General features: G+C 53.9%; 1 protein-coding gene across 1 annotated transcript in view; it reads right to left on the reverse strand.

Annotated features, from left to right (window-relative positions):
• Positions 1–6,370: 6,370 nt before the first annotated feature.
• Positions 6,371–13,192, reverse strand: part of TOGARAM2 (TOG array regulator of axonemal microtubules 2) — a 30,484-nt gene continuing 23,662 nt past the window's right edge. The window contains exons 16-17 of the mRNA XM_036434877.2: positions 9,201–9,287; positions 6,371–6,833 (exon numbers count right to left, since the gene is read on the reverse strand). Coding sequence (XP_036290770.2) covers positions 6,577–6,833; positions 9,201–9,287 — 344 coding nt within the window. The 3' untranslated portion in view covers positions 6,371–6,576. The remainder of the gene's footprint in view (positions 6,834–9,200; positions 9,288–13,192) is intronic.

The raw sequence follows: 13,192 nt of genomic DNA on the forward strand, positions 1-13,192 counted from the left end.
CACCCCTCACCCAGAAGCTTGCCTGAGGTCACACAGCCAATAGATGGGGACCTAGCATCTATGGCCTCCCATGACATTTCATTGCTCATGAGCATCCACCACTCGCCGTGCAAATGGTTGGAAAGCTCTATGTTTGAAGCTCAGCATTCACGACCCCAATAAGAGCCTTATTTGGAAAGCTGGTTACTCCGGAGATGAGAAGACTGAGGTGGAATTAAAGTACACAGTCCCACCCCTGTCCCCTTTCTCTTCTCCCCCTTCTCCAGCTGAGCACCAAAGCCCCAAACACAAAGTTTCCAGCCCATTCGAGCAGCCACATCACCTCTCAGGCTGAGTCTCAGAGGAGCATCTCAAGTGCTCCGCCCTCCGTGTCCACATGCCTCTCAGACTGAGGGGGCACAGCCACGCCATCCAAACAAGCAGCTTATTCTCCAAGCCTGGGCTTGGAGGTGGGGGGGTGTAGGTGAGGTCTCTCATGCAGCTCCCCCCACCGCCCCCGGTCTTGTTGGCCACCTTTATCGGGTCACCTGCCTGCAGAACTTCTGCTGGAGTTGAAATTGAAGTGAAGAGCGGTCATTTGTGCCAAAAACCTGCTTCTGCCAACAAGCTAGATCTTTGCTGTGGACCTTGGAATGTTTCCATTGGAGGCTGTGGAGTGTTTTCTATTTAGGAAAGAATTTGCAGTAATTGGGTGACTCAATGCGGCTCAGTGGGTTGTCACAAGACAAGAATGCTCACCCATGGGGCACAGCTGAGAGGCAACCTTCCAGTTCTGCTGCATAGCTGACTTTTTAAGCTTGAGGAAATTATAGACCTCAAGTCCTTTTTTTTTTTTTTTGAGAGAGAGAGAGAGAGAGAGAGAGAGAGAGAGAGAGAGAGAGAAACATTGATGTGAGAGCATAGCATCAATTGGCTGCCTCCTACGCACCCTCTCGGCCTCTACCAGGGATCTAGCTCACAACCCAGGCATGTGTCCTGACTGGGTATCGAACTCACAACCTTTCGATGCATAGGACGACACCCAACCAACTGAGCCACACCGGCCGGGGCTCAAGTCCTTTCTTTCTTTTTTTTTTTATTATATATTTTATTGGTTTTTTTTGTTTTGTTTTTTGTTTTGTTTTTTTACAGAGACGAAGGTAGAGGGATAGAAAGTTAGAAACATCAATGAGAGAGAGATGTGCCCACAACCAAGGTACACGCCCTTGACCAGAATCGAACCTGGGACCTTTCAATCCAAAGGCCAAAGCTCTATCGACTGATCCAAACAGGTCTTAGCTCAAGTCCTTTCTTGTTGAAACAAATCATGACCCAATAACATGTTCACCTGGGTCCTGGGGACTAAGCTGTGACCTCAGGGTAGGCCATGAGTCCAAGTAAATGAATCTCACCCTGACTTGTCCAGCTATTAAAATAGGGGTGACAGGGATCAACTCTTCAAAGGCCCTCAGGAACAGTGATGGAACTACCGAGAGGGGCCACACCGGACCCCCTGTTGGGAATGTCTGTGCTGCCCCGCCCAGCTCATGCAGCTCACGCTTTCCTGGAAGCAGCCCTAATCCTCAGGGCAGAGCTCAGGCAGCAGGGCAGGTCCTGGGACCCAGCCAAACCCCGGAGCCTGTGGGTGGACCCTGGGAACTACAGGAAATGGGAGGCCGTCCAGCTGCCAGGCAGGGCCGGGCTGAGGTAAGCGTGTGAGAACATCAGGTTTAGGATAGAAAGCCAGGCAGTCTACCTGCAGCGCCAGGCCTGCAGCGGGTAACGAGGCGGGGGTGGGGGCTGGGTCAGCTGGGCATGCAGGAAGCCAGCCGTGTGGAGAGACCCAGCTCCCAGGCCAGAGGACTGGACAGAAAGTAGAGCCCATCCTGTGCCAGGATTTAGGGCCAGGACTCCCCGAGTCCTGGAAGAAACAGAGCAGGACCCCAGCTGCAGGGAGACTAGACAGGGACATGGCTGAGAAAACAGGGATACAGCGTGCGGGCAATAAAAAGTCTAGTGACTAGCACCAGGATAGAAGCGGGAGCCAGAGTCTGTGTGTCCACCCCCCCCCCTCCCTCACCCCCTCACCCCCAAAAGGGCCTTGTCTTAGAGATTTGGGGCTGGCCTGAGGGTGTCAGTGTGGCGCCTGAGCACCTGGCTGCCCAATGGGAGCTACGGTAGGCAGCCAGGAGCCGGGCAGCATGTTATACCTGGAGGGGTCAGCATCAGAGAGAACGCCCTGGAAGAGTCTGGAATGACCCATTCTGGCCTCCGTCCTTGTGCCTGGTGGGAGGCTCTCTGAGATGAAGGGCTGCCCCTCCCCCGAGCTAGGCTGGTGAGCAGCAGCCAACACCCACACTTCGAGAGTTGCAGGCAGCATTCCTGCATCAGCCATAGTACAGTTCATGCCTCCTCACCCCCTGCAATTACCGAGTACCCACTTGTGCCAGGACAGTGCTGGGCACCGTGTGTCTCCAGGTGTGATGTCATGAGAGGTCCCAGGAGCCTCCAGGCTCAGGCAGCGGGACAAGAAGCTCCTGTAGACTTCATGTTGCACAAGGACCCACATGCTTCAAAAACCCTGTCAGCTTCCCCGGGGCCTGTGAGAAGCGGGTGCCAAAGCCCAGGGGCTGCAAGGCAGGAAAGGTCAAAGGGGAAGCAGGACCGAGCTGGCACACGAGCAGGTGGGCCACCATCCCAACTACCAGAGTTAGCCCAGGTTATTTGCGAATTAGACTCTGGACCAGGGGTCTTCAAACTACGGCCTGCAGGCCACATGCGGCCCGCAGAGGAGTCTGATCCGGCCCGCCAGGTTTTCTGGGCAGTGAGCGCAGCCGAGGTGTTACAGTAGGAATTAGTAGTTCATATAGTCCGGCCCTCCAGCTCTCTGAGGGACCGTGATCTGGCCCCCACTTTAAAAAGTTTGAGGACCCCTGCGAGTCTGGACAAAAGAAATGAAGTCCGCCACAGCGGACTGCTTGTGTGGGTGGCATCAGCTCGGTTTTGAGCCTTTGGCTTCTGCCTTGGAGAGCACAGCTGGCAGCCAGGAGGACGATCCCAGTCCCACCGCTTCCCAAGTGGGTCACCCTTACCCGCCCACCAAGGACCTCGGCCTTGCCGGGCCCAGTCCACTTCCTGTGCTCTAGGAAATGGGAGGGCAGGTTTTGGGGTTCGTTCTGTCTTTTTAAATTAATTAAGCCATTGACCCAACCCTTTAGGGTAGGGGTGTCGAACTCAATCAGAGAAGGGGCCAAAATCTAAAATCCAGCCTAAATCACGGGCCGAATGGTTTACTGAACAGTCATAAACTGTCATTGTGATGGAAACACAGCGGAGTGCAGTGATGACAGCGCGGTGCGGGCCACATTGCAAGGCCTGGCGGGACGGATTTGGCCCGCGGGCCTTGTGTTTGACACATGTGCTTTAGGGGACTCAAGAGTCGGCACCTTTTCTTCACAGGGTTGGAAACCAAGAAGGAATGTTGTTTTATAAAGACAAAAGGGAGCCCAGCATAGGAGAGTCATTGAAGGGGTGCATAATACACCCCTATTCTTATTTGGGCCAGCTCCTTTTGGGGTGTATGACCCCCTCCTCCTCCGCCCCCCAGCTGGGGGAGTCAGGGCCTCAGCCAGCTCTCCATCAATACGTAGGTCTCGCAGCAGACAGTTCAGCCCCGGGGGAAGCACAATTTCCCGGTTCCGTCAGAAGGACTCCTGGAGGAAACGAGCAAATATAATATTCTGGCAGAGCTGTGACAGCTCTTTGCAAGTATGAATACAATCTTGAAAATGAACTGCACCTTCCCTCCATAGCGTGGGTCTGAGCGGTTGTTTACTGTAAGCAGCATCTATTTTCCTTCCTCCCATCCCACACCCAGTTCAGAACCTAAAACAACCCACGTGACTAGAGCAGGCAGAGCAAGCAGACCACTTTTCTTTCATTATGAAGAGCATGTGTTTGGCAAGATGTGCCTCCTGAAGCCTACACCGTGAATGAAAGGGATTTTGAGAAATAACATTCTTTTTTTCAATAAACCAGTGTTTTGCGTGTATCAGGGGAGCTGGTGCAGTGAATGGTAAATGTCAACACGTTTGTCAATTGACCATCTGCTGGATGGCCTGCATGCTGCCAGCACCCACCCCATCTCCCAAGGTGAGCTGTTTGAAGACAGCCTATTGGTCAGTAGCCCCATTCAAAGGTCCTGTTGAACTGCCATAAAGTCAGTGTTCTGAGCCTGTTCTAGCCCGTGTTACACTGTGCTGTGCTTGCCCCCCCCAGGCCCACCTGCATCTGAGGTCAGAGCATCTCAGGTAAGTAGGGCTTCTGGCCTCACACACAACAAAGCCAGGAGTGGTGGCTCTGCTCAAACCCACCCTGGCTCCCAGGCCAATCTAGATTCCCCACCACTGGCCTTCCATTAGCCTCATCATTTATATTTACATTTACATTTACATTTACATTTACATTTATATATATTTATATATTTCAGAGAGAAAGGAAGAGAGAAACATCAATGATGATAGAGAATCATCAAGCAGCTGCCTTCTGCACCCTCCACACTGGGGATTGAGCCCGGACATGCGGCCTGACCAGGAATCAAACTGTGTCTGGTTCATAGGTCGACGCTCAACCACTGAGCCACATCGGCCATTAGTCTCAGTCTTGCTGACACTGACTTCGCCAGACCCCGGCCTATTGCCCAGAGCCCAGGGTTCCTGGGATGAGATTTAAACCTCAAATAATGAAGGAAAACAGGACCAGGCAAAGCAGTATTGTTTGCCTTTCAGTTGTTTCCAGTTGTCCTAAACACCTTCCCTGTCAGGGTGGGTACAGAGCACAGGGGACAGGAAGCTTGGGGTTTGAAAATGAACTTGGAAGACAGGCCAGGAACGCAGGGAGTCAGGGCAATGACCTTGAGCTTAATTAACCTCTGCCTTCGAAATCCCTGCCTGACTCTGTCCCCGAGCCCCTACCCTTCTCAAAGGCCCCGGAATGTTCTGCTAGGTCCTAGGATCTTGACGAGCAGAAAATTCGATCTTTTGACCAAACCCAAAAAGCGTGCTCGGGCTCCAGCAAACAAAACCAATGACATAATGTAAAAATAAAGCCAACGCTTACAATCAGCCCCGAGAGCGTCTCTGATGGCTCCCAGTCCAGCAGGCCTTCAACCCGGTTCAGGTGGAACCAACCAAGGGCCCGGAGGCCAGGAAGCCCCCACTGGGGCCACAATTAGGTGAGAAGTGCTCGCATTGGGGCTAAATTCCCCAAAGTCACACTCAAGCTGCCTATTAAAACCCCAGGATGGCTGTGTGGTGCGCATGCTCACCACAGGGCATTTGGGGGAGGTAAGGCGCTGCCTAGTTACACCTGGGAAAGTGGCCCCCTTAGTGGGGGCACCCACAGGGTTTAGAAACACAGAGGTGAGTCTAGTGGGGGCTTTCCCGGCCTGCTGGGGGGACTGTCTGCCCAGAACAGTGGCACTCCGCCCTGCGTCAGGTGGGGCCTCAGTGCTGACCCTGTGACCTGCCGCCCGCGTGTTGCTGTGGTCCTTGACCGGGACTGGGACCATACTGCCCGTGTGTCTGAGCTGATGGCCTGAGCCCCAATTCTTCCTGGTCACACCACTGTCCACCTGCCACCGGCCCCCGTCCAGGCAGAGCCGCGCCTCCCGTGTCCATGGGCCAAGCCCCGGACGGCCCCCTCTCACCTCCGGGACGCCATTTCTCTGGCCGCTCCATCCGGGGGCAGCACCTTCCCTGCTTCCTCACGTCCTGGCCCACCCTGATCCAACACACCTTCCGGCTCCGCCATCCAGCCCAACTGGGGGAACCTGCGCGATCCCGGAGCCTCACGGGGCCCTGCCTACCGCGTGGAGCCGGATGCTCCAGGTGCTCTCACTGATGCACTTCAAGTGCAAAAGCATCCTCTACTTCAGAAGGAGCCAGGAGGTCCCTTCAGGGAAGGCACTCAGGAATGCACATGTCACACTCTCCTTGCCTCTCCAGGAGCAGCTGGACAGATGTCATGAACAGGCTCCCAAAGGACCCACCGACGCTGCACAGAGCGTTCGCAAGGCAGAAGCACAGCGTCCGCCCGCCCCCAGGGCTGTTGGTTACACTCACCTCCCATCAGGCCACTGCGCACGGACTGGGGATGGAATGACCAGCTCAGGGTCCCGGGACCGGGGTGGGGGCTGTCCAACTGCTCAAAGACTGGGGGGAGGCTACACCCCAAAATGGCCTGCACCGGGGGGCCCTGTGCTGCACTTTTCTCCCTCCTTCCCTGTCTCGGTATTATCCGTGTTGCTGCGCTCATGTTTTGTTCTGTTTGCCACAAACCTGGTTTACTGAAAAATTCTCTGAGGTTCAAAGAGCGGAAGACAAGAAAAACCTTAGAAAAATAAGTCGCTCTTTTATTTCTACTTCAAAATATACTATGTACATCTGGAACGCTAAGGGAAGCAGGCGGGGCGATGATGCCATCATACACATAAAATAAGATACAAAATAATGATCGCCTAGTTCAGATCCGTCTCCAGTCCAGCTGGCAGGGACCGGTGCTGTGGGCGCCATCCCTCCGCCGGTGGCCGGGGCGGCCTCACCGGGACTCCGTGGCCAAGAGCTGCTGCAGGGCCTGGAGGACACGCTGGGGCTGCCCGGCGGCCAGGGCCTGCAGCCGGGGGCCCAGGTGCTGCTGGAGGCAGCGGGCCAGCCGGCTCGCCACGGCGCGGACGCTCCCCTCACGCCCGGGCTGCACCCCGGTCCCCATCACGTTGGTCAGGAGGGACCAGAGGACCGGAAGGACGTGGCTCTCCACGGCCTGCGGCCTCCGGGGGTACACCGAGGCCACCAGTCCTGTGAGGAGGAGAGAGGAAAGGTTACTCCATCGAGCCCCGGGCCGACGGATGCCTGAGGCACAGCACCGAGCCTCAGACAGTTATGGGCCCAGGAACGTATTTTAATTTCCTTTAAAATGAGAAGAAGGAGCAGAAACCGGTTTGGCTCAGTGGATAGAGCGTCAGCCTGTAGGACTGAAGGGTCCCGGGTTCAATTCCGGTCAAGGGCATGTACCTTGCTTGGGGGCACATCCCAGTGGAAGGTGTGCAGGAGGCAGCTGACGGATGTTTCTCTCTCATCGATGCTTCTAACTCTCTATCCCTCTCTGTAAAAAATCAATAAAATATGTTTTTTAAAAATATATAAATAAATTAATTAAAATAAAATAAAATGAGAAGAAAAAAGTTTGAAGATATGCAGCCTGGTGTGTATTTGTGTTTATCCCAAATGGTCATAAAACAACATTTAAAAAAAAAATTTTTAATTGAGGGAGGGGCAGGCAAAGGCAAAGTGCTGGGGTCCCAGCAGCCCAGGAGCGAGGAAGAGGCAGGCACACCGATTCAATCCTGCGTCTGCTCTGTGCTGGCTTGTGGGAGCTTGAGAAAGCCGCCCAAGCTTTCTGAGCCCGTTCCCTCGCCAGGAAAGATCATAATCCTGAACCAACCTCTTGTGATTGTTAGATTAGATAATACATGTGTGTGAAGTGCTGACATAGGTAGGCAGGTGACAAATGCTACTAGTATCGCTTAAATCCTCTTTACCACTGATGAGACATCATGCAAAAACAGAGAAAACTTGTACTCAAGGGAGAAGTCCCAGAAAGTAAAACGGCCCCACCTGGCCTTCCCAGGGTCTGGATGCCAAACCTCACCGTACTACCAGCTACCTGCTCTGAACACCTAGAATCTCCACCTGCAAATGAGGGTGAGAACTTCCCCAAGAACCAGGCCCAGGCAGGGCCCCCTGCTTCCTCCAAAGTGGGGTGGGGCAGTCCACCCCTCCCCACAACAGTTCACACCCTTGTTCTGCCACAACCACCACCCTGGACTCCACACACACACACACACACACACACACACACACACCAAAGGAAGCATCAATCCCCACAGGAGCTCCCACTTCCCGGGTACCGGGAGGGGGGCACCTGGCTGATGGATGCGTCCCTCAAGCTGGCAGAGACTGGCAGTGGCCCTCTGGGAGTCACCAATAGGAAGAAACCCCCATTAAACGTAAGCTCAAAAAGCAGCTAAAGTAATTAGCCAAAGATTTACGGGTGTTAAGCTGCACTATTATTAGTCCAAGCCAGTGTGGATTGGAATTCCTCCTGTGTTCCTGATTGACACCTAGTTCACAGAAGAGCTACACAGAAACTCTTGCTTTGGGGGAGGAGAGGGATATATATAGTAAACAGGTCATCTATTGATAAATTGGGGTGTGCACTGACCTCTGGGCCCCATAAATGACCAATACAAGAACAGGAAGGCTTTTACCCAGAAAATACGGATTTGGAGCAACAGAAAGGGTTCCCTGTCTGGTACCCAGGCTGGTCTGGTTACGTGGCCCAGTTCTCACCCCCGGGCTCCCACTGCATCGCCTCACCCGCTTCGCCTGCTTGGGGAAGGCCTGGCACCTGGGTGGAAGGTTAGAGGCCACTCTGAGGTCACTGGGGTGATGAAACCAGGCAAGCAGGAAGGCCAGGAGCGGTGGAGGAGGTGGCACGATGCCCGCAGTCAGGCTGCATGTGCTGAGCTCCCCAGGGCCCGATGCCACGAGGTGCCAGCTGGGCCAGAAGAGGGAGGGCACAGGGTGGGATGTGCTCTTTAGAGGCACCTGAAACCAGGCAGGAGGGCTGGGGAGAAGGGGGGCAGAGGAAGTGATGGGGACCCAGTACGCGAAGGGCTGTGGTGGAGAGGAAGAAAGCATCGTAGTCTCCGAAGGAACTGCTTCAGTTATATTCCAACCTGCTTCATTCTGACCAAATGCAAACATCATATCCTGGCCATGTAGGGGTTATCTTTATTCTTTTAAAAAAAATTTTTATTGTTTTTTACAGAGAGAAGAGAGAAGGATAGAGAACTAGAAATATCGATGAGAGAGAATTATCTATCAGCTGCCTCTTGCACACCCCTACTGATGATGTGCCCGCAACCAAGGTACATGCCCTTGACCGGATTCAAACCTGGGACCTTTCAGTCAGCAGGCCGATGCTCTATCCACTGAGCAAAACCGGTTTCGGCTAGGGGTTATCTTTAAACACCAAATTATCAAAAAGTGTAAATGGTCTGGAATTACTTCTGGTCTAAGGTAAGTGGGCTCAACCACATGCCCGGGGAGGCGCACAGAGACTGACCTGGGAGCAGGAGGAGCATGTCTGGGGGTGCTCACCTGGCAGGCGGTCTGTGACGTCAAGCACGGCGCGGCCACTGAGGAAGCGCACCCGCCCGGCCAACGTCTGCAGGAGGCAGAGGCCGTCTGAAAGAGAGGGGCGTGGCCGTGGCCATGATGCTGTGGCCTGAGCCAGGGCGCCAGGCACCCCCACACACCCCCACACACACACACACAGCATCCACGTGGGGAAGAGGCCCTGGGAGGGCCCTCTGTGACTACAGAGAGGAAGCACTGGCGGTACCATCCCAGGGGCTGGGAGGCGGTGTTTCGGGATAAAGAGGCGGGTCTCCGGCCTGCTCTGACCAGACGTCCCGCTTTTGGCGGGACAGTCCCGCTTTTGAACAATGTGTCCCGCGGCGTTTTAAAAAAGGCCCGATTTTTTTTTTTTTTTTTTTTTAACGCCTCGGGTCGCAGAGCACATTGTTAAAAATCGGGACTGTCCCGCCAAAAGCGGGACGTCCGTCACCTTATCCTAACGTCAGCTCCCGCAGGGCCCCGCAGAGACTGAGTTTGGAAGCTGCCCGTTCTTCCCCATGCTGGCGGATGTCTCCCGGCTTCTCCAACGATTGAACTCGAAACCCTCATTCCTCACAAAGACACGTAAGGTGAGGAAAGTCCCCTCGCTCAAGGAAGGACCCTGATCTGGAAAATACACACGATAGGTCGGACCAGTGTCCTTCGCCTCCGGCTGCCTCTGCACGGACCCTGGAGGCAGCCGGCACTCCCGGCCCCCAGGGTTTTGCGACCACAGCGGTCACAGCAGGATCCAAGGGGAGGTGGGACCAGTAACAAAAGGCACTTTTCAGGGATGTGGCTGTGGGGTCTGGGAGGTGAGCGGCGCTATCAGAGCAGACCCCGGCCAGTTCGTCCTGTGACCCCAGAGCTGACCAGCTCAAGGCCAGATTTCTCTTCACAGGGGACAGCATTGAGGGACCTGCCGGAGGGAGTCTTTCCAGGCGAGTTCCACCTTCTCTGAGTTCCTGCCGTAGCTCGGCACAGAGGCTCCGCGTGCCCACTGGTATGCAGCCAAAGCTTTCTTTTTCCACCAGGTAGCCATTCCAGCAAAAGCTAATTCCTGTTTCCCTTGCTCTCTTCCTGAGACTCGTAAGGTAGAGAGAGTAGGAAATGTACTCTCTGCTGCTTCCAAAAGCTCTCTCCCTAAGACAAGAGTCGTGAAAATAATTCACGCTGGGAGGTAAGAGAGAATATTGCAGTTTGTGAGAAGTGGTCTCGGGCCAAAACCGGTTTGGCTCAGTGGATAGAGCGTCGGCCTGTGGACTGTAGGGTCCCAGGTTCGATTCCGGTCAGGGGCATGTACCTTGGTTGTGGGCACATCCCCAGTAGGGGGTGTGCAAGAGGCAGCTGATCGATGATTCTCTCTCATTGATGTTTCTAACTCTCTATCCCTCTCTCTTCCTCTGTAAAAAATCAATAAAATATATTTAAAGAGAGAGGGAGAGAGAGAGAGAGAGGATGGGCGGGAGAAAGAGAAAGAGAGAGAGAGAGAGAGAGAGAGAGAGAGAGAGAGAGAGAGAAGTGGTCTCGGTGCCTCGCTCGGTAAAGCCGTGATTGTGTAAGTTTTTTGTCACCACCTGCATTATTGTGTGCGGGTGTTTCTATTTCCCCCCTTCCTCTCCCCCTACCCCATCATCAGCCGCGAGCTCCCCTCTGAGGACAAGGACTTCTCCCTCCGTGCTGTCCCCCCACAGCATAGCCCAGGACATTCTCTGGGTGCAGCTGGGCCTCCCCCTTCTGGCCACTGCCATGGCCTCCCACAGCAGGGAAGAAGAGAGGACATGGGGAATACTTAAAAATGCACGACCCGCAGACACCTACTCCAGAGCATGGGCCCAGGCGCCTGGCACACACAGGTGCTCAGCAAATGCTTGCCTTCCGGCCGGCGTGGCTCAGTGGTTGAGCGTCGACCTATGAACTAGGAGGTCATCATTTGATTCCTGGTCAGGGCACATGCCTGGGTTTCAGGGTCTCCAGAAGGGGGGGATGGGGAGGGGGTGTGCAAGAGGCAACCAATTGATGATTCTTATCAACGATGCTTCTATCTCTCTCTCCATCTTCCTTCCTCTCTGAAACCAATAAAAATGTATTTAAAAAAAAAAAAAAAAGGAAGTATACAAAAAACATGGTGGCATATGAACAGCAGCAGCAGAAACTGGAATCAAACTGGACTCCTGACCATAAGCTGGTATGATGTCACAATGCAATGAGCTCAGTAAGTTTCGGGATAAAGAGGCGGGTCTCTGGCCTGCTAAAACTAAGTCCGTCCGTCACAAGGAAAAACCAGTATGAGCCACCTCAACAGAAAATGCGAGCTATGGTGTAGCAGTGACTCAAGCGTGTAATGATATGTATATGCTCGTGCTTTGTCTTAAAAAAAAAAAAAAAAGTCAGATTCAAATGTGTAATGTAATCACAGCCATGTATACAAACAGGCCCAGAAAAATATCTATAATGGAAAGTGCCAAGCATTAACGATGGTTTATTTTAGGAGCTGGGTCTGTAAGTGAGGGTTTTTTTTCCCCTCTGGATGCTTTGCATTTTTATTGCCTCAATAATTAATAAGTATATGTTTATGGCGGTGGGAAGTACACTTTATATTTTTAAATTAACTAGATTAGAAAGACTGCATAATGGCATGGGGAAACCGGGTCGTGTTGAATGAAAGACGCGAAGTCAGAACTGTGCTTACATGATGGTTTCTAACGGGGAACTCTGAGTGCACACAGACAATGGAGGGTAAGGGATGTCCTCGGGCGGTTGATGGATGAGAGGGGCACCATGGACCGGTCTGTAAATTCCATGAACACTATCATGTTGGTCACATGATTTATACAAGGTTTCCAGTCAGAGAGAAAAACAGCCAAAGTAGATCTGAAGCCACCCATTTCAGAGCTCATCTGCTCTGGGCAGCACTGGCCAGGGGCTGCGGGGAATGAATGGGACGTTGGGCGCTCAGAAGCCTGAATGTGGGGGTCTGACCGGAAGCAGGTGAGCTGTCAGCTGCTGGTGCTTACTGAGCCCAAAGCACCCGCCAGTCGGCTCAGCAACTGTTTTGGTACTTGGACTAATGCCCCTAAAATCAGAAGGAGCGATGTGTCTCCTTCCTCGCCATCTCCTCAAAAGCAGGAAGGGATGGAAATCCCACCTGCTCTGTAACCAACACACTTCCTGTCCCCCAAAAAAAACCCTAAAAGCTAGCAGAGATGGGGTGGCTGATGAGTCACCCTGATCACTGACTTCCAGAATGAAGAGGGGTCTTAAGCAGCAGCCCATGAGGCCAGCCCCCCAGCATGGCTGTGCTCCGGACCCCCTGGGCCTGCCAGAGCAGGAAGTGAATGCAGCCTGTTGAGCTGTTGCTTTGTGACTTTTCACATTTAAGTACTTCTGAGCATTGCACAGATCCTCTGTGGCTTGGGGCCCAGAATCCCTTGTGGGGCAGAAGGACCAGGCTTGGGTGAGAGCCCCCTCTGCTCAAAGGGCTCCGTGCAACTCCCAGGAGAGGCCGTGGGGTGCCAAGGGCCCCCCCGCCCACCCTCTCCCCCAAACCACCAGGGCCACCAGGCTCAGCCTGGGTGACATGGGAAGGAAGATTTGCACCCCTTCTCTTCTGTCCCACCTGCACCATCCCTGCCTCTACCCAAAGCCCTGGGCCAGGGGGAAGCTTAATTGCCGCCTCCATTTCACCCTCTGCAGACCAGGCATGGCCATTCCCAACATGAGAACCCCTCCCGGGAAGAGTATGTCTACCATTGGCACACCTGGCCCAGATGAGTTCTTCTTGTTGGCGACCTAAATCCCACAGGTCTGACCTGGGTGGGTACATAGCCCTGCTCATCACTCCCTAGTGAATATTTCTTCCAAAACTCATGCTGCTGGTGGGGCAGAGAGGGTACGGCTCACAGCAAAGCCACGTGGCCCGGAGCGCCCAGGCCACACCTGTTCACGTGGGACCTGGCCCACGGGAGCCTGTG

Source organism: Pipistrellus kuhlii, unplaced genomic scaffold (assembly GCF_014108245.1).
Source record: "Pipistrellus kuhlii isolate mPipKuh1 unplaced genomic scaffold, mPipKuh1.p scaffold_m20_p_13, whole genome shotgun sequence".
NCBI lineage: Eukaryota > Metazoa > Chordata > Mammalia > Chiroptera > Vespertilionidae > Pipistrellus > Pipistrellus kuhlii.